Source organism: Podarcis tiliguerta, assembly GCF_965153285.1.
Source record: "Podarcis tiliguerta genome assembly, chromosome: 16".
NCBI classification, from domain to species: Eukaryota; Metazoa; Chordata; class Lepidosauria; order Squamata; family Lacertidae; genus Podarcis; species Podarcis tiliguerta.
The window spans coordinates 28,832,150-28,856,589 of NC_139549.1; the positions used below are offsets into that span (position 1 = coordinate 28,832,150).

A 24,440-nucleotide genomic window follows, 5' to 3' on the forward strand; every position below is an offset into this window, starting at 1 on the left:
TTTATCTACTTGCACTTTGACGTGCTTTCAAACTGCTAGGTTGGAAGGAGCAGGGACCGAGCAACGGGAGCTCACCCCATTGTGTGGATTTGAACCGCAGATCTTCTGATCGGCAAGTCCTAGGCTCTGTGGTTTAACCCACAGCACCACCCAACTATCACCAAAAAATGGCCAGGCTGCCCAGATAATGCAATCAGTGACCATTCTCAGGTATCCTGGCAAACAGGAGTTCTGCTGTTTCACCTCCTATGATGTATTTCTGCTGTAGACCACCCCCTTCTGTGATGTATGTATGATGTTTTGGGGGGTGGTCTTGAGCTACAGGGTGGGCTTGCACACCATTGTTCTGGGTTCCTCTTCCCTCCCTGCGTAGGTTGAGTGAGGACCCTGTTGCAACAGTTTAATAAAGACCAGGCTTACTAGCCGCTTTGCTTCTCAATATACTCTGGTTGGCCTCTGTTATTTTCTCCTACCGATAGGGAACACACTTAAGGACTCTTTACGGGCTCTTGGATACCCCATAAGGGAAAAGGAGCAGTTTTTTCTCATAACAGGGTGTGACATTAACATATGAGAGTGCTGGAGGTGAAATAGTTAAACAGGTTACCCAATCAGAACCCAAGGGGTGGAGTCAGAGGGACTATAAAACCAGCTCTGGGAGGGGCGAAGGGAGGAGTTCGTTGGGAGTTGGGTGGTTGGTTGGAGTGGGAGTGAATTGGGATAGAGTCTGTGGGTAGGTTGAGTTAGTGTAGCGAAGTAAGGTGAGTCAGGGACAGTTAAGAACTAGGAAGACAAGTAAATAGAGTGGTACCTCAGGTTACATACACTTCAGGTTAAAGACTCCACTAACCCAGAAATAGTGCTTCAAGTTAAGAACTTTGCTTCAGGATGAGAACAGAAATCGTGCTCCGGCAGCGTGGCAGCAACAGGAGGCCCCATTAGCTAAAGTGGTGCTTCAGGTTAAGAACAGTTTCAGGTTAAGTACGGACCTCCGGAATGAATTAAGTACTTAACCCGAGGTACCACTATATCTGAGAGGTGGTTTAGTGAGTGAGAGCAGGTAGCGGAAGTTATAGGTCTGGATAGGCACTCCATGATTGTAATTGACCGATACCTTTTATGAAACCACACGCTTGTTAAACTGCAATAAATAAACATAAGTTTATGTTCCAATTTAACCCTGACAGGACTCAGTATTGTACCAGGTAGGGCCTGGGTGGTGGCAGCGAGAAATAAAGTGGTGGCACAGGGATCAATAGATGGTGAAACGTCCGGGGACCCTGTGTGATCGCCACACAGGGCGGTCAGTTTCCTTTAAATAAATGAAATAAATGAAACCTTACTGAATGCTTCAGTAGAGGAGCGTCTTAAAACAAACACCACCTTTGAAGTACATGGAGATGCCTTGCAAACACAGGAGATGGGGAAAGGACTTATCGGCAGACTGCCAGTCACACGGCCATGGGACTAAGAGAAGATGAGGCTCCCATTTTCTTTAATTACACACATCTCTCTTTTTCGAGTAGCGGGAAGGCACAGCCAAAGCCGGGAGACCTTAGGGACTCTGGCTGCTCCTGCTCCTGCTGTGCTCTTTATTTCTCCTACAAAACTTTCACTGTTCTTCCATTCCCATCTACGCCTCTCTAAGTATGGATAGAACTGTTTCCGTCCCTCATTTATCCAGGCCAATATTCCACCTTTTATTTATTTATTGAATTTATATACCACCCTATACCAGGGGGTCTCAGGGCAGTTCACAGAATAAAATCAAGATATAAAACCACAAAATACACAATAAAAATAATAATAACAACAACCCAATAGCCCCACCACCCACAAAAAAAAACCCCACATTTAAAAACGGGCATAGGATGTAAATCAGGTCAACCAAAGGCCTGGTTAAAGAGATCTTTGCCTGGCGCCTAAAGATGTATAATGAAGGCACCAGGCAAACTTCCCTGGGGAGAGCATTCCACAGAATTGATGCTTTTGAATTCTGGTGCTGGAGGAGACTCTTGAGAGTCCCATGGACTGCAAGAAGATCAAACCTCTCCATTCTGAAGGAAATCAGCCCACTGGAAGGTCAGATCCTGAAGCAGAGGCTCCAATACTTTGGCCACCTCATGAGAAGAGACGACTCCCTAGAAAAGACCCTGATGTTGGGAAAGATTGAGGGCACAAGGAGAAGGGGAGGACAGAGGACGAGATGGTTGGACAGTGTTTTCAAAGCTACCAGCATGAGTTTGACCAAACTGCAGGAGGCAGTGGAAGACAGGAGTGCCTGGCATCCTCTGGTCCATGGGGTCACAAAGAGTTGGACACGACTAAACGACTAAACAACAACAAACCCCAAGCTACGAACCTGCTCCTTCAGAGGAAGTGTAACCCCCTCAAGAGCAAACCATCTCGCAACCCTCTGTTCCAAGGAACCACCCACTAATAGTGCCTCAGTCTTATCTGGATTGAGCTTCAGTTTGTTGGCTCTCATCCAGTCCGTTACCGAGGCAAGACACCAGTCCAGCACTTCCACTGCCTCACCTGCATATGTAAAGGAGAAATAGAGCTGAGTGTCATCAGCATACTGCAGACAACATACTCCAAACCAGGCCTAAACCCCGACTGAAATGGATCCAGAAAATCAGTTTTGTTATGTGTGCCGGCATGGTTGCTCACAAGCGAACAGGCAAGACCCCCACTGGTCTTTTCAAGGCTTTATTATCGGTACAAAAACATTCACAGTGCAGAACGCTCAGTCGCTAGCAGAATCTGGGAGTGGGTGGTCCTTAAACTTTCCCCAGCAGAGTAGTCTTTTGACCCCCATCCTACGCCTCCCCTCTCTGCGCGTAAACCGACTGCGCGGGCAGAGGGGGACTTGCCTCCCCCCGCTTTGCTCATGCACGGTGCTCTGGCTCTCCCTTGCATCCTCCGAGCCCTGCACCCCTTCCCCACTAGAGGCGTGGCTTCCCTCCTCCAGTGTAGTGAGAGCCAGTGTGGTGTAGTGGTTAAGAGCGGTAGTCTCCTAATCTGAGGAACTGGGTTCGCTTCCCCGCTCCTCCACATGCAGCTGCTGGGTGACCTTGGGCCAGTCACACTTCTTTGAAGTCTCTCAGCCCCACTCACCTCACAGAGTGTTTGTTGTGGGGGAGGAAGGGAAAGGAGAATGTTAGCTGCTTTGAGACTCCTTAAAGGGAGTGAAAGGTGGGATATCAAATCCAAACTCCTCCTCCTCCTCTTCTTCTTCTTCTTCTTCTTCTTCTTCTTCTTCTTCTTCTTCCTCCTCCTCCGCGGAGGAAGTGCTGCTTCTCACAATCTTTGGAGGCTCCCTGTAACCCAACTGCCCTTCCACCTCTCGCCTCTGAGCTGATGGCAGTTCCCTGACAAGTGTCATTGGCATCATAGAACTGTAGAGCTGAAAGAGACCCAAGGATAATCTAGTCCAACCCCCTGAATTGCAGGAATATTCAGCTGGCCCATACAGGAATCAAACTGACTCCTTTGGCATTATCAGCACCATGCTCTAACCAGCTGAGCTTCTTTCTTTTTTTGAAGTCATGAAAATTCACTTGTTTCATATACTAACCAAAAGGGTTTGCAAAATACGTTATCAGCCGCATTACTATAAAGCTGGCGGTCGCCACATGTAAACCTGTTGATAATTTAGTTGGAGAAGATTATCTAGCCGGGAAAAGATGTTTCCATACAACCCTGAAGGAATAGCATTAGAATCCCGTAGCAAAACTAAACAGAGGAATGAATATTGTAAAGATGCTTGTGCGATGGGGAAATGTTTATGTTATTTTTTTATGCCCATGTTTAGTTTATCTAGTTTTATCTTTTCATGCATCTGTGAAAAACCAATAAAAATTAGGTTAGAAATCTTTTGTCAGCATTTCGGTGCAAATTGCTCCTTACAAACACATCTGTGCAATCGATACTCCCCCAATGTAATGCATTTTTTATATGTTGCTTTCACACAGCTATGCCCTCTTTAGGCACATTTTTCCTAATGTAAGTAATTTCGTACCCAGAATTGGGTTGGAGAACTGCATCACAACATCTGTAGAAGTACGGAGTTCGGGGAAAAGGCGGCTGTACTTCAGTTGGTGTGTCGTTTTCAAAAGTGTAAATTTGGTAGGTGTTAGGTTGTGGGTGAACATATCAGACGACACAGCGATTCTTCAAACAGCTCTTGTTTATTCACAGGCCAGAACAGAACTGAACTGAAGAGTTCAGTCAGCCTGCTTATATAGAGCTCCAGTACAACGTAACTGTAACAATTTTCTAAAACTATCCAATCACTGAACGTCACTTTCGATCCCTTATTTGCATAACTATCTACAGTATCCCCCTGCTGGCCCAGGGTGAGAACTTCAGTACATAACAGTAGGGTTGCATTAAGATTCACACCAAACCAAATTGCTTGCCCAACCACTGTCATTGAAATTCTAATCAATATTGATCCAGAGCAGATTCCAACGTATAGTTAGCAGAGTAAAAACATAAGCATGTTGCAGGATTCCCCCAAAGTAGACCAGAGGCCATTGTATTTCATCCAGCAGAGCTTTACTGCTTCTGAAGGCAAATGAGCATAATGGTCACAAATCCAATACATTCAGGATTGGCACTGTCCGTAAGAAATCCAGTTGCAGCAGACTTAAACTTACAATAACCTATAATAAGACTAAAAGCTTAACACTAAGCATACTATGTACAAAACACCATACCAGAAGGGAAAAAAGAGACAGAAAAGAGTGAAACCTGGCTCTCCTTCTGGCCTTACTTTTATAGTCAGCATGACCTTGACAGAAAGAGATAACAGACCCAGTTTAAGCCAGCTCTATTCAGCTTCTCTGAAGGAATAACCCAAACATCATGAACCTTCTGCATCTTTCACACAGAAAAGCTTCCAGAACCCTCATGAATTAATTAGAATAGGAAAGATCTCTACACATCAGATCAATACTTTATGCGCTAAGAAATGCAAACTGACAGCCATTACTCTCTCTCTCTCTCTCTCTCTCTCTCTCTCTCTCTCTCTCTCTCTCTCTTTCTCTCTCTCTCTCTCTGATTTCCCCAAAGGCAAGAAAGAGTTCAGCTCAGGATCTGGGCCCTTTCTAGCAGTTGTGCAGTTAAGGCAGGCATAGGCAAGCACGGCCCTCCAGATGTTTTGGGACTACAACTCCCATCATCCTTGACCACTGGTCCTGTTAGCTAGGGATGATGGGAGTTGTAGTCCCAAAACATCTGGAGGGCCGAGTTTGCCTATGCCTGAGTTAAGGCCTGCATATGGGGCAGTTCCTCCAGCAACATCACTGGCCCTCAGCCAATTCCAGCCACCTTCCTTCCTAAAACCTGTCCTGGGGAATGTCATTGCCTCCTAGCTCCCTCCTCCTTGGAACATAAGAAGAACCAGTTAGATCAACCCTACAGCCCTTTTGGTCCAACATCCCGTTCTCCCAGTGGTCAACCAAATTCCAGGCAGGATGTGAGCACAGCATCATCTCTCCCCTCATATGGCTTCCAGCAACTGGTACCCAGAAGCATTGCTACTTCCAATCATAGAGACAGAGCAGAACCATCAGGACTCGTAGCCATCAATAGCTTTCTTCTCCAGGAGTTTGTTCTATTATCTTTTAAAGTGGCCGCCGAGACCAGATAACACTGGTCCTGAATGAACTACATTGGCTCCCAGTACATTTCCAAGCACAATTCAAAGTGTTGGTGCTGACCTTTAAGGCCTGAAATGGCCTCAGCCCAGTATACTTGAAGGAGCATCTCCACGCCCATCGTTCAGCCTGGACACTGAGGTCCAGCTCCAAGGACCTTCTGGCTGTTCCCTCAATGTGAGAAGTGAAGCTACAGGGAACCAGGCAGAGGGCCTTCTCGGTGGTGGCGCCCACCCTGTGGAATGCCCTCCCACCAGATGTCAAGGAAATAAACAACTATCTGACTTTTAGAAGACATCTGAAGGCAACTCTGTTTAAGGAAGACTTTAATGTTTGATGCTTTGTTGTGTTTTTAATATTCTGTTGGGAGCTGCCCAGAGTGGTTGGGGAAACCCAACAGATGATGATGATGATGATGATGATGATGATGATGATGATGTTTGAAGTTGGAGGCCCTCACTGCCTCCTGGAGGTCCCAGGTCCTGACTGAGTATGGCTGCTTCTTAGTAGGGGAAAAGTCAGAGCTCAGCAGCAGAACATCAGAAGGTCTCAGGTTCCACCTCCAGGTAGGTTTCCCTCCAGGTAGGGAAGGACCCCTTGCCTGGAACCTTGGAGAGCTGCTGTCAGTCAATGCAGGCAGTATGGAGCTAGCTGGAGTTTAAGGTAGTTTCCTAGGTTCTTCCCTCCCTCTCTCTCCATAAAAGCAACCAGGAAAAGCAAGTGTCAGATTTAGACTCAGCTCTGTTCAGCAGGCTGGTTTCCACCATGCTTGGAAGATCATCCAAGAGGCAGTGAACCCAGAGAAATGAGCACAGGTAGCAGAAGACTCTCGCACACACACACACACACACACAAATGCTGCCAGCCCTGCCTTCTCAGGCTGCAACCGATGGAAGTAATGAGGAAGTTTGTTTTGTGCAGCAAGAACGGGGTGAGTTCCACCCTGTGGCCTCCTCATTGTGCACTGATTAGATATCAGTCATTCTGCTCCATCCTTTCCCAGCTGGAGAAAAACCAGAGGAGCCTTTGATTTGCTTATTGGTTGGCGCCAGCTGTGTCTGAACCACAGCAAAGGCGCAGGCAGGTAGAGATGTTGAGGAGAATCCTCAAGCAAATCCTTCTCATTCCAACTTTCCAACTTTTTGTTTTAAGTGAGATTTATCTTGCAGATCCAGAATTATTATTATTTTCTCCAGGAGGAAAGCAGGTTTTCAAAGTCTGTTAAACTCAGTTTGGCACTGGAAAATTGAAGGACCCGGTCTCAGGCAGTGTCACCTGAGTGCAGCAGCGACTGTCCCTGCTTGTGATTCCCAGGAATTGGAATTCTGAATCATATTGCCTCTGACCGTAGGGGACGGAACAGAGCCTGATCTTCCATTAGTGCTAAAGGCTGTCTGTCTGTCTGTCTGTCTGTCTGTCTTGTGGGATGTAACATAAGCAGTCAAGTGGAGCGTCTCCACCCCCATCATTCTGCCCGGGCACTGAGGTCCAGCTCCAAGGGCCTTCCGGCAGTTCCCTCACTGCGAGAAGCAAAGCTACAGGGAACCAGGCAGAGGGCCTTCTCGGTAGTGGCTCCCGCCCTGTGGAACGCCCTCCCATCAGATGTCAAAGCAGTAAACAACTACCTGACATTCAGAAGACATCTTAAGGCAGCCCTGTTCAGGGAAGTTTTTAATGTGTGACATTTTAGTGTATTTTTGGTCTCTGTGGAAGCCACCCAGAGTTGTTGTTATTATTATTATTATTATTATTATTATTATTATTATTATTATTATTATCAAGTACAACACTTCCTGTTTGCCCAGAGTGGACACACAGGGGGGTATTACTCCAACTAGGAGGACTTCCTGTCACACCTGGTCTGGAGTTCCTCCCCCTGCATGTGACCAGGTAGGTGGGCATGACCCTGGAAGACCCCATAAAAGGGGCTGGTCACGCAGCCATCTTCTTCTTCCTCTTCCTCTTCTTCTTCTTCTTGATGCCATGCTCTCCTGAAACTGATGTATTTTGCTGTCTCCTGGTTCTCAGCCAGCAGGACATGGGCTCATTCCCATATGGGATAAACTCAAACCCTCTTCTGTAACTCTAAGCTAAAGCCTGCCTTCAGGGATCCAACCGTGAACTGAATGTGAGTAAACTTATTGTTACTTTTAAAAGAAGCTTTATGCTTTTTAGGAGAGATTAAAAGGGGACTTACCAGGAACAAAACCCAATTTGAACAAAGTCAGATTGGATTGCTTATGTAAAGAGATTCAAAGGAATCTACCAACTAGCTTCCTGCTATATATTGGAGAATGTCACTCTGCTGCTGACTCACAAGCATGATTTAGGAAGGATGCTATTAAATCAATATATCCTCTCCTGGTATCTACATTCCCACATGTCTGTCTGTCTGTCTCTCATAGTGACTGGTCTGTAGAGCGCTTCCCTTTGACTGGTCAAGTGATGGCAGCTGGGAAGGCCAGTTCCAGAAGATGGAACATTTGACGAGGCCCCCAAAACTGAAGATGCTCCACGACTCTAGCAGTGCTATCATCTCCACTTTGCACAGAATATTGAAGAGTATTAGATGCAGCCTGAGACCCCACTGGCTCTGCACCTTAAATGCAGCATCCTACCACTTCAAACAGTTACAAAGGTAAAGGTAAAGGGACCCCTGACCATTAGGTCCAGTCGTGGCCAACTCTGGGGTTGCGGCGCTCATCTCACTTTATTGGCCGAGGGAGCCGGCATACAGATTCTGGGTCATGTGGCCAGCATGACTAAGCCGCTTCTGGCGAACCAGAGCAGCACACGGAAACACAATTTCCCTTCCCACCTGGGTGGTACCTATTTATCTACTTTCACTTTGACGTGCTTTCGAACTGCTATGTTGGCAGGAGCAGGGACCGAGCAACGGGAGCTCACCCTGTCGTGATGATTCGAACCGCCGACCCTCTGATTGGCAAGTCCTAGGCTCTATGGTTTAACCCATAGCTCCACCCGTGTCCCTTCAAACAGTTATGGCTTTCCCCAAATAATTCTGGAAGCTGTAGTTTGTTAAGAGTGCTGAGAGTTATTAGAGCTCCCTACTTATCTCAGAAAACTATAGTTCCCAGAATTCTCTGGGAAGAGGGATTGATTGGCTTTAAAAGAAGATTGGACAAATTCATGGAGGAAAGGGCTATCCATGGCTGAGACTGTAAGTAAGAGCCAGGGAGTGGAGTTGAAATCAAAGATGAGGAGGAGCAAAGAGCACCATCTAGTGGTCATGGCATCAAACTCCACTGCCCTTCAGAAGGAGAAAGTCAACAAATATCAGCTGTCCTGTCATTGACAGCAAGCCTTTCCTTCTGTTTAAAAGTGACGGCTGGTGAAATGGTCCACCAAGCTTAGTCTGCCCTTAGTTAGGCTCCACGGGTCTGCCTTCTTACTGACAACCAGCCCAGGACATGGCCCAGGCTGCCAGCTTCTTCTTCCTCCTTTCAGTATTGACTCAGCAGTGAGGAGGAGGGAGAGAGAATTAGCTGCATCATTGGCTCTGCCTGTCAATTGGTTTGGGGGTTTTGGTGTCCCCTGCTGGTTTCTTCCCTGCCTGCCACCCTATCAGTCCGGATGGGCCACAGAAGCTACAAATCCAGAAAGGAAACTCCATGCGGATCCTTTGTTGTTCTTGCTGACATGTGCAAAATAAAAAATGATCTAACAACTTCTTCTTTGGCGATCCCTCGTAGCCGAGTAAGATTGTCTTCCATAAACACTGTCTTAACACTGAGTCCGTAAGTGACTGGGGAGGCCAATCCTTCCACATTGGGGACAGAGGTTTCTGGGCAGGAGTTGATCACAGTGAGGGTTTGCCAAGCGTGCCTTCCTCTTAGCACATTTCTCCCTTTTGTCCTGAGTTCGAGCGTCTTCAAAGCCCATGACACCTTTGGATATTCTCCAATTGGAGCACTCGCAGGCCAATGTTTATCAGTTGCCGGTGTTTATACTACATTTTTAAGATTTGCCTTGAGAGAGTCTTTAAACCTCTTTTGTTGACCACCAGCATTACACTTTCCATTTTTAAGTTTGGAATAGAGTAGTTGCTTTGGAAGACAATAATCAGGCATCTGCACAACATGACCAGTCCAACGAAGTTAATGTTGAAGAATCATCACTTTGACATTTCCCCCCTCCAACATATTTCCATTTTTCACTTCCCAGTGAGTATTCTCCAAATGCACTTGAGCACATGCGGTCTTCGTTGCGATGTTTATTAATTTTCCTTTAAGGGTTTGTCTTCCTGATAATTTTTTGAACTTCTGCAAACCTGAGGGTTTACCCATGTTTGCAGATGTCTTCATCTTGTGTTCCTGTTTTCATTACGTGAGCCAATGGCACTCACAGCCTGAGCATTGCGAAAAACAGGAGGAACTGATGGGGCCAAAATTCTGCTATATAAAAGAAATAAACTATCCAGAATGGGCTGGCAGAATTTGATGGTGATGACTGCAATCCTAACCCTATCTACGTACTAGAATATAAAAGGTAAAAAAGGTAAGGACCCCTGGACAGTTAAGTCCAGTCAAAGGTGACTATGGGGTTGTGGCACTCATCTCGCTTCAGGCCGAGGGAGTTTGTCCACAGATAGCTTTTCTGGGTCATGTGGCCAGCAGGACTAAACCGCTTCTGGCACAACAGAACACCGTGATGGAAACCAGAGCACACAGAAACGCCGTTTACCTTCCTGCAGCAGCAGTACCTGTTTATCTACTTGCTCACAGAAACACTATTTACCTTCCCGCTGGAGTGGTACCTATTTATCTACTTGCACTGATGTGCTTTCGAACTGCTAGGTTGCCAGGTGCTGGGACACAGCAATGGGAGCTCACCCCATCACGGGGATTCGAACCGCTGACCTTCCGATCGGCAAGCCCAAGAGGCTCAGTGGTTTAGACCACAGCGCCACCCACATCCCACTAGAATATAAGAACCTAAGGCAAGCCTGCCGGATCAGACCACTGGCCCATCTAGTCCAGGATCCTGTTCTCATAGTGGCTGACCCAAAGCATGTGAGAATCCTGCAAGCAGGGCATGAACACAACAGCACTCTGCCCACCTGCAATTCCCAAGCGACTGATCGTTCAGAGGCATAATGCCTCTGACAGTGGAGGGAGAAGTTGGCCACAATGACTAGTAGCCACTGATAGCCTTGAACTCCATGGATTTGTCTGATCTGCTTTCAAAGCCATCCAAGTGAGCATGTCACCTCCCACTTGCCTTTTCTCTAAACTAAAAAGTCCCAAGCACTGCAGTCTCCTCGTAGGAAAGTCAGACCATCCCCTTGATCATTTTGCTTGCCATCTTGGCTGCCCTATCCAGTAGGATCTGCTTCTGAGTACATCTGGTTAGGACTGCACTGTTAGTTAGATTAAACAAAGGAAGCTAATTATTTAACCTTGTGTTTATCTGCTGTCCAAAATTGGAATTTTCTTATTGGCTCAATAAGACATGTTCTTATGAAGTCTCACCTCCAGACTGGATTATTGTAACTTGCTCTACGTGGGGCTGCCCTTGAGACTGACCCAGAAACTCCAGCGGGTGCAGAATGCCGTGGCGAGACTCCTTACGGGGTCTTCGCTGCGAGATCACATTCATCCGGTGCTATACCAGCTGCACTGGCTCAGGTTTAAGGTGCTGGTTTTAACCTTTAAAGCCCTATACGGCCTGGGACCCTCGTACCCATGGGACCGCTTCTCCTGGTATGTCCCACAGAGGACCTTACCGTCTTCAAACAAAAACATCTTGGAGGCCCCGGGCCACAGAGAGGTTAGGCTGGCCTCAACCAGAGCCAGGGCTTTTTCGGCTGCAGCTCCAAGCTGGTGGAACGCTCTGTCACAAGAGTCTAGGGCCCTGCGGGACTTGACATCTTTCCACAGGGCCTGCAAGACAGAGCTGTTCCACCAGGCCTTTGGCCAGGGCACAGCCTGACTCCCTCCATTGGCAATCCTCACAGAACTCTAGCCCAATGGTTGCCATTAATCTGATTTGAACTGATTTTATAATGAAATGATTTTAGAATGTTGTATCATTTTACTGTTGTTAGCCGCTCTGAGCCCAGCTTCAGCTGGGGAGGGCAGGATATAATTTTTTAAAAAAATTATTATTATTATTATTATTATTATTATTATTATTATTATTCCACGGTTTAGATTTGACTGATGCCAGTGCTGTTGGATGCTGAGCTAGATGGATCAATGGTTGGACTTGCCAGCAGACAGATTCCTGTATTCAGGGGATGAACTGTAGCTCAATGATAGAGCAGCTGCTTATTAATTATTATTATTATTATTATTATTATTATTATTATTATTATTATTATTACTTTTTTCAACCAGAGCTCACCAGAGCTCAGCTCCAGCACCTTTTAGGTGGATGCCATTGCCATTCTAAGAAAACAAGTGAGAAGTTCGTGGTGAGCTCCAGAGCCCCCTTTTCTAGAAAAATAGCACTTATTACTATTGCTGCTGTTGTTAATTTGATTTATATGTGACCCTTTATCACAAGATCCCAGGGCAGTGTTCAGTATTACATTTAGTCTACCTATAACATATAACCTACCAGGCACCATTGATTTCATCCCCAAATTTCAAAGCTAAATCATCTCAGTTGCCACTTGCAGCAGTGAATCTTTTCCATACTAATATTTTTAATATTTTTTTATTTTTTGAGCACCCAGACCCTTCCTAGCAAATACCCACCAATTCCAATGAGATTACATTGAATCAGCTCCAAACTTGTTGACTCAGGTTGTTGGTGGTTTTCCTCCTTCTTCTTCTTCTTCTTCTTCTTCTTCTTCTTCTTCTTCTTCTTCTTCTTCTTCTTCTTCTTCTTCTCCTCCTCCTCCTTTTTTAAGTAATAGGCTCCAAGTAAAAAAACCCAACACTCATATCCTGCTTGGCAGAGAACAAATGTGTTTGACGGTAGGAAGCAACGCCATCCCTGCTGAGCTACAAATTGAATGGCACTGCAGAGAAAATACTGCACGCTCATTTCATTCATCCATCCATCCACCCCACAGTGACGCCAGGGAGCTCAGAGATAATAGCCAATGGATTCACAGGAAGTGAAAGTGAAGGACAAAGGGGGTGAGAGATCATTGGGGTCACTGCGGGGCGTTGGGGGATTGGGCACTGCTGAGCTGTTTTTTTAAAAACGTAACTAGCTTTAACAAACTAGCTGTGTGAGTGTCTGGAGACAGTTGGAGGATGGATGGCAGTTAGCAGATTGAGAATGAATGCTGACAAGACAGAAGTACTGTTTTGGGGAGACAGAGGACGGGTGGGTGTGGAGGATTCCCTGGTCCTGAATGGGGTAACTGTGCCCCTGAAGGACCAGGTGCGCAGCCAGGGAGTCATTTCGGACTCACAGCTGTCCATGGAGGCGCAGGTCAATTCTGTGTCCAGGGCGGCTGTCTACCAGCTCAATCTGGTACACAGACTGAGACCCTAACTGCCCGCAGACTGTCTCACCAGAGTGGTGCATGCTCTGGTTCTCTCCCACTTGGACTACTGCAATGCGCTCTACATGGGGCTACCTTTGAAGATGACCCGGAAACTACAACTAATCCAGAATGCTGCAGCTAGACTGGTGACTGGGAGAGGCCGCCAAGGCCATATAACACAGGTCCTGAAAGAACTACATTGGCTCCCAGTATATTTCTGAGCACAATTCAAAGTGTTGGTGCCGACCTTTAAAGCCCTAAACAGCCTCGGCCCAGTATACCTGAAGGAGCATCTCCACCCCCATCGTTCAGCCTAGACACTGAGGTCCAGCTCTGAGGGTCTTCTGGCGGTTCCCTCACTGCAAGAAGTGAGGGTACAGGGAACCAGGCAGAGGGCCTTCTCCGTAGTGGTGCCCTCCCATCAGATGTCAAGGAAATAAACCACGATATGACTTTTAGAAGGCATCTGAAGGCAACCCTATTTAGGGAAGTTTTTAATGTTTGATGTTTTATCATGTTTTTAATATCCTGTTGGAAGCCACCCAGAGTGGCTGGGAAGGCCTGGCCAGATGGGCGGGGTATAAATATATTGTTGTTATTGTTGTTAACAAAGAGAAATAACAGAAAAGGGTGCAACACAAAAGCTAACACCAGAAAGCTAACACAACAAGAGAGTTTCCAACCACACTGTACTCAGCCCCTGGTTTTGAACTACCCCTTCACCGATCCTAGTCTCACCTCCAGCTCAAACCTCTGCCAATGTTTAAAATGGTCAATTTTTCCCTCTTAGTACTTCTCCGCCCCTGCTTTAGTCAAGTCCCTGGCTGTTGTTGAACACCACCATTTTCCTCTCAGTGTCTCTCCATCCACACTTTACTCAAACTCCAGCCATTGTTTTTAGCAGGAGCTTTTCCCCCTTTCGGTATTCCTCCTTTCGCTGTGTACTCCAACTTCTCCCTCTTCTGTTCCTCAGCTGCCTCACTTGAGAAAGATCAAGGATGTAGAGCCTTCAAGTATTCCATAGGTCTTTACTGAAAACCTCTGCCCTTGTTTAAAACTGCCATTTCCCTCTCAGTTTCTCCCACCCCAACCTTATTCAAATTTGGGTCGTTGTTTTAAATCACCACTTTCCCCCTCTTAATGTCACTTCCTTCTCAGCCGCTGCGGTTTCACAAGCTGCCTTCCTTTTTGCTCCCCTGACTCCATGCAAATCCAATGGCGGCTGCACAATGACATCCTTACGTTTTTATTATATTGAGAGATAAAAAGAAATCTAACGCTCTTAGTACTTATTGACATTCCACATTTCCTCTGCTATATTTTTTGGGATTATTTGTCCTGTGTCGTTCATATTTGCTCCAATTGTTATTATTACCGTATATGTTTGTCTTATTTCATGGGTTTTTTAAAATCATTTCGTATGCATATATATTTCATTACAAGTGTGAGATTCAATAAAATGAGAGAGAGAGAGAGAGAGTGCATAAGTATTGGTCATTGACATTCATTCCAAGTATCTGGAGGGTCAAAGATGAATGCTCTTCCATTAAAAAATATATATGTTTCTATATCTGTGTCAAAATTAGAAACAGCTAGCTTAACAACCAGAAGATCTGGGAGCCACAGCTGGCGGGAACCATGAAGAAGAAGAAGAAGAGTTTGGATTTGATATCCCACTTTATCAGTACCCTAAGGAATCTCAAAGCGGCTAACATTCTCCTTTTCCCTTCCTCCCCCACAACAAACACTCTGTGAGGTGAGTGGGGCTGAGAGACTTCAGAGAAGTGTGACTGGCCCAAGGTCACCCAGCAGCTGCATGTGGAGGAGCGGAGAATCAAACCTGGTTCACCAGATTACGAGTCCACCACTCCTAACCACTACACCACACTGGCAAGAAAGAAAGCTAACATTTGTGATTCAAGTGGTGGTGCACTTTAATTTCTCACTTAGAAATGAAATGGTCTCTCAGGGTAGTACTTGGGCCAGAAATATTTTATTTTTAACCAACTGTTTATCTCTTCCTGAAAGTAGGGGTCCAGAGCTTGTGTGTGTGTGTGTGTGTGTGTGTGTGCCTTTGTGTGTGCCTTTGTGTGTAACTCCACAAGTAATATCCAAAGATAGCCCTACACAGAGTACACCCATGGAAAACAATAGCCATGACAAACCTAGGCCTATTAATTTCAATGGTTCCATTCTGAATAAAATATAATTGGATATGTGTAGAAAGGGAAAGACATAAGGCTCAGTGGAGTCCTCCTGCGTTCTTAAGAACATAACAATACAGTGGAACCTCTATTTGCAACCATAATCCATTCCGGAGGTCCGTCTGGAGGTCGAAACAGGTCACTGGAGAGGCGCTGTTGTGCGCATGCGTGAACGGTGGCAAACCCACCGGTTACTTCTAGGTTTGCTGCGGTCATGACTTGGAACAACCATAAGAAGAGGCGGTGGTAAGTAGAGGTTCGACTGTAGTTGTTTAGTGCAAGACACATGCTTTAGTTAAAATGGGTAGTTTTTAGTTGCATCCTTGCTTGTATCTTCCTATATACATAAAAAGGTAAGGTCGTCATCACACAGCTCCCACTGGAGGATTGGCAGTGCCACATCACAGTCCTGGATTCTCAGGGAGGAAATTTCAAGAGGCCAAGAAAAGCGGGATTAGCATGGGGTGGGGAAACTCTAGGCAGAGGCAGATTGAGGGGAATGTGACCCTTTCGATCACACTGGGCACAAAGCCTTGGGTGTGCCACCAGGGGTGCTACAACCATGATATGTAATGAAAGGAAAAGGCGCTAAATTTTGGCATTGCACAGGGTGCCGCTGAAATTTGGGACCCCAAGGTCTGCTACTACTCTAGGGGGTTAATGTGAGGGGTGGGCAAGTGGTTAGTGAGTGGAGTCAGCAAGGGCACCGTCATGTGAATGTCTGTGTTCCAAAAGCAAACTTTTTTATTTCTATTTTCATTGGGTTGTAGTCACCTAAATTCTACAGAATTTGGAACTGGGATTATTAGTAAACCTAAATTCATCCTCTGAGTGAGGTTACAGGGAACCAGGCAGAGGGTCTTCTCAGTAGTGGCGCCCATCCTATGGAATGCCCTTCCATCACAATGTCAAGGAGATAAAGAACTATCTGACTTTTATAAGACATCTGAAGGCAACCCTGCTTAGGGAAGTTTTTAAGGTTTGATATTTTATCATGTTTTTAATATTCTGTTGGGAGCTGCCCAGAGTGGCTGGGGAAACCAAGCCAGATGGGTGGGGGCATAAATAAATTATTATTATTATTATTATTATTATTATTATTATGTTTTAGATGCTGTGGCCCTCATGAGCAGGTGGGGTGTGTTAGACTGCTTTTTATGTATACATAAAAGACTGCTTTTTATGTATTTGTTTTAGTTTTATATTAGTTTAAACTTTTGCATTATATTGTAAATGGCTTTAAGTTTACTGGTCATTTTAAAAGGTGACTAATAAGTGCAATAAATAATAGCAGTCATGTACGTCAACTTCCATGGATCTACTCTGAGTAGGACTAACGTTGTCATTTCTGTTGGAATAACACACGTTTATTATTACTGTTCTCTATTTGTTTTGTTTTTGATTACCAGCTTTCTGTATACTGCGATCCTTGAGTGCCCTCGGCATAGCTGAGAAATCGGTTCAGAAAAATCGCCTCCCATCAGCAAATCAGAGTGACTCCAACTTGACTTCCACCAACTGTCCCCTTAAATGGCTTTAATTGGCTTATGTGGTTGATTCCCCTGTGGGGGCAGTTGCATCACTCTGAATTTACACCCAACCTGAGTGAAATATACTCAGAGATGAGAGTGGATTTTATGCTCTTTATTCAGCTCATAGTGGTGAGGAGGGATGAAAGTTCCCCCAGAATGCCTGCTTTATATACATTATTTACACAATGGGCCCCAAGTGATTGGCTAATTCCGGGATTCACCTGTAGGCCAATCAGGTTGCAGATTCACTTCCACCTGGAGCTGGATTGGGTGGCTCCTGTGGACCAATCAGACTGCTGCATTCTGGACCCTATTGTTCTAGGACCAATCAGACTGCTGCATTCTGAATCCTATTGTTCTAGGACCAATCAGACTGCTGCATTCTGAATCCTATTGTTCTAGGACCAATCAGACTGCTGCATTCTGGACCCTATCGTTCTAGGACCAATCAGACTGCTGCATTCTGGACCCTATTGTTCTAAGACCAATCAGGCTGCTGCATTCTGAATCCTATTGTTCTAGGACCAATCAGACTGCTGCCTTTTGGATCCTATTCAACTCAGTACATAACACTGAGAATCAAATCCACTGGAGTCAAGATGCGTGGCCAAATTTTACATTGACATGCACACACTGTCAACGACTCCAGCATGGACCTCAATCCCAATGCACCAACATATCCCTGCCTTTTGCAACAAGCATGGGCACATGTCTGAATATTCTCAAGGCTTAGGTGTGCATGCTACCTGCCATGAATCAGCCCTCTGATTCATTTAAAAGTATCTCCATCTCTCACACACAGCAGCAGAACCCATCAGTGACTCCTGTTAAATATGGAGGAGAAGACTTCAAAGTTCTGGCACAGGGATGCCTCTCTTTTAGCCCATCTGCAAATTACAAAGCACGGGCGCTTAATTGAGATTGACACCCAGCTGAGAACGAACAATGGAAGCCCAGTCTGGAATCTGAGGGAGGTTTTTCCGGCTCGGTTCAACAGCAGCAGGAAGCGCTGAGGGGCCTCAAAGGAGTTGGCCAAGGACCAACAGGTGTCTAGAGCAAGGTGGCTCCAGGTGGGAGATAAGGGGTTGCTGAACCCTGGTCTAAACTGCACTATTGACCAGCAATCCACCCACACTTTGAGAGGGTCCCTCCAACTCGTGATTTTGGGGGGGGGGGGGCGTATTCAGTTCAGTTCACAATTCAAGGCAAACTCTACCCGATTTGAACCAAACCACAGCCACTTATCAAAATTTGCACTTTTCCAGCCAGGTAACATGTATTTTTTAAAACACACACACACACACACACACACACGAGCAAAACGTGCCTTAAAATGCATATATTTGGGTTTTTTTAAAAAAAATGGTGTATGAGGAACCGGCTTTGCCCAAAAAAATGTTTGTATTAGGTAAGGTTACAAAGAAAAACGAGGATATTGACACTAACACGAATTCTCACGGGGACTGAGAATTTTGTTTTGTTTTGCTTTAAAATGTAAATTGATGAGCAAAAGGTGGAGAGCGGAAGGGAAGGCTGGACAGAACCGAGAAATTGAAATTTGACTAAAGCACCCATTCCTAACCATCATCCATTCAGAAAGAGAGAGAGAGAAGAGATAAAGAGCATCATCTCTCAGTGACCAGCTCACCTGCTGTGCCCGCTTGAATGACAAAAGGCAAAGTGAGAAAAGTTATCCCAGGAAAACGCAGCATCCTCATTTGCAGCCAGACGGGTCCCGGCAGTCAGGAGACTCCCCGAGGGATGAGATGTGCTGGAGACCCCAGGCAGGGGGAAGGATCCAGCAAGCGGTGTCCTCAGGTCTGTCTTCTGCTCCCTTCTTCTTCTTCCTCCTGGAGAAAGTCCCCAGGCATCAAACCCCCGACCGGAGGAAGCTCCTTCTACACCAGCCACGGCTGTCAAGAGAAGCCGGGGAAGAAGAGATCTCCAGCGCCAGCTCTTCTGTACCGGCTGCTGTTAAATATTCATCGCAAGGAGACCAAGGCTGAGCGCTTAACTCTTTGTCTCCTGACAAGAAGCAAGCCTAAAAATGAGGGGCAACAGGAGGGTTAACCCCCACTTGAAAAAGAATATGTATTTGCCAGCCCTGATATCTGACATCAGGGCTGGGCAGGAATTGATGCCAATGTGATCAAAAGGATCTTAAGGACAAGAAAGGCTTGCTCTATCCAACAGCAGTCCCTATTTATTTATTTTTAATTTTTATTTATGCTTTTCATGTTTATACATCTCATTAATTTTACAATCGTTCCAATGTTTAAAAACTTGACTTCCTTCTCCCCCCCCTTTCTGCAGTTCCTTAAATTTATTTTTTAATATCTTCTGCAGATCCAAATCCATTTAATTTGCTCGTTTATTTATCTGCTTTAAATATATACTCTTATAAAACTGCAGGTGGTTACAAGGTTCTTATCGGCTTGCAATTCATCTGTAAATATTAAATAAACCATTTCCATTCGTTTATATAAAAAGTTTGTTATCTTGATTTCTTATCTTTCTGGTAAGCAGTCCCTATTTAAGTTCCTGGGATCTGGTTAATCACAGTCCTGGTGTGGACTTAGGAAATGTTTTATTTAAAAAAATTGCTGGGTGCCTTTTTAAAAAAGAGGGTGTCTTAGCTATCCTTCCGTTGCATTAAGCAAACTGATTGCAAAACTTGTGACCAGTCCAGAGTGGTGATTGGGGGGGGGGTGTATTCTGCTATATCTCATTAATGCCAGTGCATCACCAACAGAGTGATCATTTTTGCTTTATTCTTCATTCTACAATGCTTCCCCAATGTTGCTGTGTCATTACTGTCTAGATGAGCACTCTTGGGGGGGGCGGGGCAGGACACAAAAAAAATCGGATTTGGGGTATAAAAAGTTACAGGATTTCAGCAGGATGTTACAAGACATACATGCACTAGACACAAAACAGTGTGTCCATCCCAAAAAAACACATTGGCAAACAAATAATGAAAGCCGTATCAATATGTATAATGGCCCCAGTACCTTCATGAGCTCAAATCAGCACAATAAGGCGAATGTCTCAAGGGAACCTTAAGATGATGATGATGATGATGATGATGATGATGATGATGATAGTAATATTAATAATAATAGTTTATACCCCGCCCATCTGGCTGGGTTTCCCCAGCCACTCTGGGTGGCTTCCAACAAAACATTAAAATACAATAATTCATCAAATAGTAAAAGCTTCCCTAAACAGGGCTGCCTTCAGATGTCTTCTAAAAATCAGATACAGTGGTACCTCAGGTTACATACAATTTACAATTTACCTCAGGTTACATATGCTTCAGGTTACAGACTCCGCTAACCTTGATTAACTCCACAACCTTGATGGCAGAAAGTGAGGAGAAATTAAAGAACCTTTTATTGAGGGTGAAATAGGAGAGTGCATAATATGGTCTGAAACTCAACATCAAAAAAACGAAGATCATGGCCACTGGGCCCATCACTTCCTGGCAAATAGAAGGGGAAGAAATGGAGGCAGTGAGAGATTTTACTTTCTTGGGCTCCATGATCACTGCAGATGGTGACAGCAGCCACGAAATTAAAAGACGCCTGCTTCTTGGGAGAAAAGCAATGACAAACCTAGACAGCATCTTAAAAAAAGTAGAGACATCATCTTGCCAACAAAGGTCTGTATAGTAAAAGCTATGGTTTTCCCAGTAGTGATGTATGGAAGTGAAAGCTGGACCATAAAGAAGGCTGATTGCTGAAGAATTGATGCTTTTGAATTGATGCTTTTGAATTATGGTGCTGGAGGAAGAGGAAGCAGAATGGAATCCAGATCAGGAAGGACAGTGAAGGCATTTCAAGCATGGTCTCTCCTCCACCATGAGGGCTAGCTGCTTGATATTTTAAAGATGCAGGGGAATCAGATTCTCCGGCTATGATTGTAACTTGTAGGATGTGGAATATACACATAGCCTAATGTACAGTTGGGACGCGGGTGGCGCTGTGAGTTAAACCACAGAGCCTAGGACTTGCCGATCAGAAGGTCGGCGGTTCGAATCCCCGTGACGGGGTGAGCTCCCGTTGCTCGGTCCCTGCTCCTGCCAACCTAGCAGTTCAAAAGCACCTCAAAGTGCAAGTAGATAAATAGGTACTGCTCTGGTGGGAAGGTAAACGGCGTTTCTGTGCACTGCTCTGGTTCGCCAGAAGTGGCTTAGTCATGCTGGCCACATAACCCGGAAGCTGTACGCCGGCTCCTTCGGCCAATAAAGCGAGATGAGCACTGCAACCCCAGAGTTGGCCATGACTGGACCTGATGGTCAGGGGTCCCTTTACCTTTATGTTTAATGTACAGTTGAACAACACCATATTGGTGAGAGCTCATTCTCTGCATTGTTATGTTTTAAGAGAAGTCACATGCCCTAAGTGTCATTTTTGAGAAATGGTAAGCAACATTAATCGGGTGCATGCAGCCGTTATTGTCATCGATCAATACATGCAACATGATTTACAATATAATAGGAGGGCTGTGAGCTAAAAGCAAAATGAAAAAAAAAACAAGAAAAATCAGATTCTACATCAGTATTCTCTTTGAAAACTCAAAGGCAACGTGCAAATATCTGCTAATTTTGCCCAATTAATAATGATTTTTATTAGTTTTCAATTACAATAATAGCCTCATTATGACAATGACAATTTATAATGCAATTATTAATACCAATCCTTCAAATACCAGGTAAAATGTTAATTTTCCTTCTGCCAGTAAACAAGTGGTTCGGGCAACGAAGAACCCTTGGTATCCTGATCAGCCCCAGTTCTGGATTCTGAGACTTTGCCACACACTAGAAGCACTGGAATCTTGCAGTTATTACTATTTTAAGGAAGCTGGAAATCTCAAAACGCTGAGTTCTGCATCCACCTACCAAATTAGCTTGCTCAGCACTTGGGCGCAATTCATTGAGCCATGAAATGACAGGAGATTGATGCTCCATCCTTTAGATCATAAATGGCAGAGGGCTGAAACCCGAACCACAACCTTTCAGGAGCCTCAGAGTCCCACACTGAATCTACCTTGTGGGACCTGTACCACTCTTCTTCTTCTTCTTTTAAGTTTTCATTTATACTTTTCAAGTTTATACATTTCATTCGTTTTAGAGTGGTACCTTGGGTTAAGTACTTAATTCGTTCCGGAGGTCCATTCTTAACCTGAAACTGTTCTTAACCTGAAGCACCACTTTAGCTAATGGGGCCTCCTGCTGCTGCCGCGCCACCAGAGCATGATTTCTGTTCTCATCCTGAAGCAAAGTTCTTAACCTGAGGTACTATTTCTGGGTTAGCGGAGTCTGTAACCTGAAGCGTATGTAACCTGAAGCATATGTAACCCAAGTTACCACAGTACAATCAATTCAACATTTCAAAGTTTGACTTCCTCCCCCTCCCCCCTTCAGCGGTTCCTTAAATTTACTTATTTCTTTAATCTTCCGCATATCCAAATTCATTTAATTTGCTCATTTCATTATCTACTTTAAATATATACTCTTAGGAAACTGCAGGTTATTACAGTAATCCCGCTCATGTTTTTATCTGTTTGCAATTTATCTGTAAATATTCAATAAGCCATTTCCATTCTTTTATTTAAAAAAAGTTTGTTATCTTGAGTCCTTATTTTTTCCTTTGTCCTTAAGTTTTTTCTTTGTCCTTAAGTTTTGCCATTTCTACATATTCCATCACTTCTTCTATTCAGTTCTTCCTTTACTGGGACTTCTCCTTCTTTCCACTTCTGGGCAAGTAGCGTAAATAAATTTCTATACAATTTAGGTAGTTCTGTCTCCAGAATTCCCAAAAGAAAAGCTTCTGGATTTGTTTGTTTTTACAAAAGTTATTTTGAACATCCTTTTCAGTGCATTGTATATCATTTCCCAGTAAGCTTTAACCTTACTAAAGCAGGGAATATAGTAGCTACCAGATAAACATGCCCAAATTCTAAGACATGAGCAAGGAACCTTCTTTGGCTCTGCGGTATATATCATCTCCCAGTTCCCTTCATTTCTCACTAGAGATGGAGGGCTCTGTCAATTTCGGTTCTCTCCATTTCTCATTTTCCCAGTCGTAAATTCCGTTCTCCCCATTTTGAAGCAATTGGGGGGGGGGTTAAAAAATCCTCCTGAAAATTCATCGGCATTTTAGTGTGAATTTCTTCTGACGCACACTTTTTCATATGCAGTTTTGACTACCATACACATTTTTAAAGCAACTTTATCTTCACCAATATATTCATTTTTAGGCAAGCTTTCCCCTAATATATGCATTTTGGTGAACATCGTTTGGTTGGATAACTCCATAGCTAAATTCCGATGAGTTCAAATTTTGAGGGATAGCTCTGATCCATGTTCTCATATTCTTTTCAGAAAGGGCAGATTCAATAGGTTCAGCTTCACATGAGACCTTGATCAAATTTCCCCACCATCCATGCACCTAACAGACACACCTTTGCAAGCTCTTATATGTAATGCTCTTTCACATGCCACTTTTACTAAAATCATACGCATTTTTATGCACGATTTCCCGTAAAGTACATATGTTTGTGCGCCCCTTTTTGGTTACAGAACCGCACCGCAAAATTCAGAGACATACACGGTTAGAAGGATAGGACCCCTGACCATTAGGTCCAGTCATGGCTGACTCTGGCGTTGCGGCGCTCATCTCACTTTATTGGCTGAGGGAGCCGGTGTACAGCTTCTGGGTCATGTGGCCAGCATAACTAAGCCACTTTTGGCGAACCAGAGCAGTGCACGGAAATGCCGTTTACCTTCCCGTCGGAGCGGTACCTATTTATCTACTTGCACTTTGACGTGCTTTTGAACTGCTAGATTGACAGGAGCAGGGACCGAGCAACGGGAGCTCACCCCGTCGCGGGGATTCGAACCGCCGACCTTCTGATCAGCAAGTCCTAGGCTCTGTGGTTTAACCCACAGTGCCACCCGCATCCCAGAAATCCACGTTAGAAGGATACCTGCCCCCTTTTGTTTTTGCATTCGGTTCCAGGAAGGTAGAACCACATGAAAATGCAAGCACAGCCAAATTCCCCTTACCAGGGACATTTGCTAGCATAGCTGGTCTTTGTGGCAGTTGGCAGGATTGCAGAGGTGGAACAGCCCAGTTTTGAGTACTCAGGACTCCTCCCAGCTCCACAGCCCTGTTCTGGATTCCCTGTTCTTCTGCGCTCAATGGCTGATTGTGTTGGATAGCGGTGGGGGCAGGCGATTTTTGCAGCTGCCCCAAGCTTAAGACAAAAGCCTTCTTTCCGAGGCAATTAACCCTCAGCTACCTGGCTGAACAGATGGTCACAATCACAGCCAACTAGCCCAACGCTTAGCTTGATGTTCTGCCTCACAAACTTTTAGTCCCTATGAAGTTTCACCATGGAGGGATCAATCGTCTTATCTGGGGCCATAGCTGAGGCGCACAGAGTCTGCTTTGGCATCTAGAGTGGCTGGGAAAATGCAGTCAAATGGACAGGGCCCTATTATTATTATTATTATTATTATTATTATTATTATTATTATTCCATGCAGAAGATCCCAAATTCAATCCCC

General features: G+C 44.9%; 1 protein-coding gene across 2 annotated transcripts in view; it reads right to left on the bottom strand.

Annotated features, from left to right (window-relative positions):
* Positions 1-19,111, bottom strand: part of LOC310666668 (carbonic anhydrase 15-like) — a 41,242-nt gene extending 22,131 nt beyond the window's left edge. Inside the window, exon 1 of one of the 2 annotated variants that reach the window (XM_083417911.1) lies at positions 18,516-19,111. In XM_083417911.1, the coding sequence (XP_083274037.1) occupies positions 18,516-18,585 (70 nt within the window). In that variant the 5' untranslated portion in view covers positions 18,586-19,111. The remainder of the gene's footprint in view (positions 1-18,515) is intronic. The other variant, XM_083417912.1, reaches the window with a different exon arrangement.
* Between the last annotated feature and the right edge of the window lie 5,329 nt (positions 19,112-24,440).